Genomic DNA, 2,516 nt, shown 5'->3' on the forward strand with positions numbered 1-2,516 from the left:
TGGCGTTCCTCGCAATAGATTCTCTATCTCTGGAGTCGGAATTCTGCAGCATCGATTGGACCTACAGCGGAGCGAAGCGTTTCACGTTTCGCTTTTTTCAAAATCCCACCAGACTCTGATGCAAATCGTCCACTCGGGCTTCTGACGGCAAATCCACCGATAACATCACTGATCTTCCAAGATTCTCATTTAAATACTTCTGCCCCCCTATTGTAGAGGCAAGGTGTCGATACCTGTTGCCGGTGCCAGGGATCGAACCCGGGACCTCTGTAAACCTACCTTGATACAGTTAGACGATTAACAACAGAGACATGCTTTGGTCTAAAGGGATCTCTCATGGAAAAAGCAGGCTCGTGACGATGATCCTTGTGCTCTACAATAATCTCCTCCGATCTGATCATCGATATCGCAGGAGAGACCTCCTCCTCTTCCTACACGTACTGATCAGCGGTCGGGTCATCACTATAACTGGTCAAATTGTTATCGTTCATCTCATCACAAGGCGTCCAGGACACTATCTAGAATATAAAAATCGCAATGAGTTTGCTACACAGATCAACCCCGTTGAATTGGCTCTTGAGTTCTTGACCGGTGGGTGGGAAAATATTCACTTGGTCAACTACATCTGTTGATAACATCATAAAAATTGAAGGAAATTCCTATTTTCTTTCTGCACACTTCTACCCGAATTCGTGCGTGAACTCTCATAATTAGTGAGGAAACTCCCCAGCCCAGCTGAGAAAAGCAAACACATATTCCAACACTGTATAGTGGTGATACATATTCATATCAAGAACCCGAGTTCGATTCCCACACATGTCATTTATTATCACCCACCGAGCACTCAACCTCCCCATCTATCGCTATCATAGCAACTTCATTATCATCATTTTCAGCATCAACTCGACCCAACGTAAAGACCACGATCTGGCTGCTCTTGGGCGCGATCACACCCTCCTAAGAAGAGCATCCGATCAACTTCTACTCACACACTGATCACTTCTGGCCGGACGACCATCCTGCTGGACCCGCCATCAGGTTGCAGCAAACCGCGAAGATCCCACCTAACATGAGGTCAACTGCGACGTAGTGGTTGGTGCTTGTTCATGTCACCTGTAGTGCATGACCATATCCTCGGTGTAGTTCACCAGTACTGTTATACGATGGACCGTCGCACCTACGGAAATTAGCCCCACTATTATACGCTCTTGTGCACAATGTAGTTTCATCCGAGATATGAAGAATATATTTCACGACTACTACATAGCGCGAATATCACGTTTTCCCCGAGTATTACAATACGGGTGGAACTCGAGCGTACTAGATTAACAATATCGATGTTGGACTTTCACTCGTTCAACGTGAAGTGGTATAACACTCTATATAAATCATAAGACGTATATTTTTCCGCGACCCATAAATGCGAAATGTGGAATGTGGAATATGTTTTTCATATCACGGGTGAGACCCCGATGAATATCTATAGATATGAATAACTGCGTAATAAATTATGAGGAGGCAACTCACCCGCTTTGACGTGGCCAAAGTCGAGATACTCTACCGAAAGAGCCGCCCCATGCGTATGAACACGACTGAAGGCTTGCAGTGGGAGGGAAGGGGAGAAGACACTACTTGACGATGTAAGAGAACTTCTCTGGAAAAAATTGCAAGTTCATATACCATCACTGCTGAGGTCTCACCCGTCGCGGGTCAAAGGCCGGCATAACGAGAGTAAAAGCAAGCTCTTCCTTGACGAGTACAGCTTCTGGGGTATCTTCTACTAATTCTATGGAAACCTATCATTAAGGTAGTTGATTATTTCAATTATCATTCCATAAAAAATCTAGTTTGGTAACAAGAGGCCACATAAAATCAGCAGAGATAACCGATACCCTTTCAAAATTGACTAAGCGTTTATTCTCCACTAGCACTATTCTCCCAATATACCTGAGCATGATACTCTATAGCTTCCACCGGGCAGAAGAGGATGTCCAAATAAGTGCTTGCCTATAGTAGCAATAACAGTGAGCCTATCATAGGTCATCAGCTCACATTCGGCTTGAGTATACCCGAGGACGGACGAATCTCGAGGACTTTGAAATTATAGTTGGTCTTGTTGAACTCTTCAATGCAATTCGAGCGGATTCGCCAAGTCGCCGGTGAACCTGACGATTCCTTCCCAGCCGCAACAGTGTCTCCTACATCACCTCCGATGTTCGAAAGCTCAACTGTTTGCAGGCATGTGCCTCGACCGATCGGCACTGGTACGAGGCTGAGGCATGCGCTCCCTGGTGACCGCCAGCCTCGCCTTACATTATGTTCTCCTGTCTAACGCTGAGTTTCGGAACTCCCCTCGGCAATGTAGTTCCCGTTAAGAAGAGTCGCAAAAGCTTGCCGTGTTCGAGTTGAAGTACAACAGGGATGACGTGCGTTCCGACATACGCGAACCGATATGTGAATTTCAGATGGACGCTTTTGCCGGGTTCAATGACACTCCGACGAGGCCGTACATCGAT

The 2,516-nt window shown here is 46.1% G+C and overlaps 1 protein-coding gene across 1 annotated transcript; it reads right to left on the minus strand.

The window, feature by feature from the left end:
* Positions 1-431: 431 nt before the first annotated feature.
* Positions 432-2,165, minus strand: Pmar_PMAR015768 (hypothetical protein; the record flags this gene model as incomplete). The annotated part of the gene is made up of 7 exons (XM_002787272.1): positions 432-518; positions 838-957; positions 1,001-1,064; positions 1,114-1,177; positions 1,528-1,654; positions 1,701-1,796; positions 2,053-2,165. Coding segments are annotated over 7 exons (671 nt in total), but the record flags the coding sequence as incomplete, so codon positions are not given.
* Between the last annotated feature and the right edge of the window lie 351 nt (positions 2,166-2,516).

Source organism: Perkinsus marinus (genome assembly GCF_000006405.1).
Source record: "Perkinsus marinus ATCC 50983 genomic scaffold scf_1104296929480, whole genome shotgun sequence".
In the NCBI taxonomy this organism is placed as follows: domain Eukaryota; phylum Perkinsozoa; order Perkinsida; family Perkinsidae; genus Perkinsus; species Perkinsus marinus.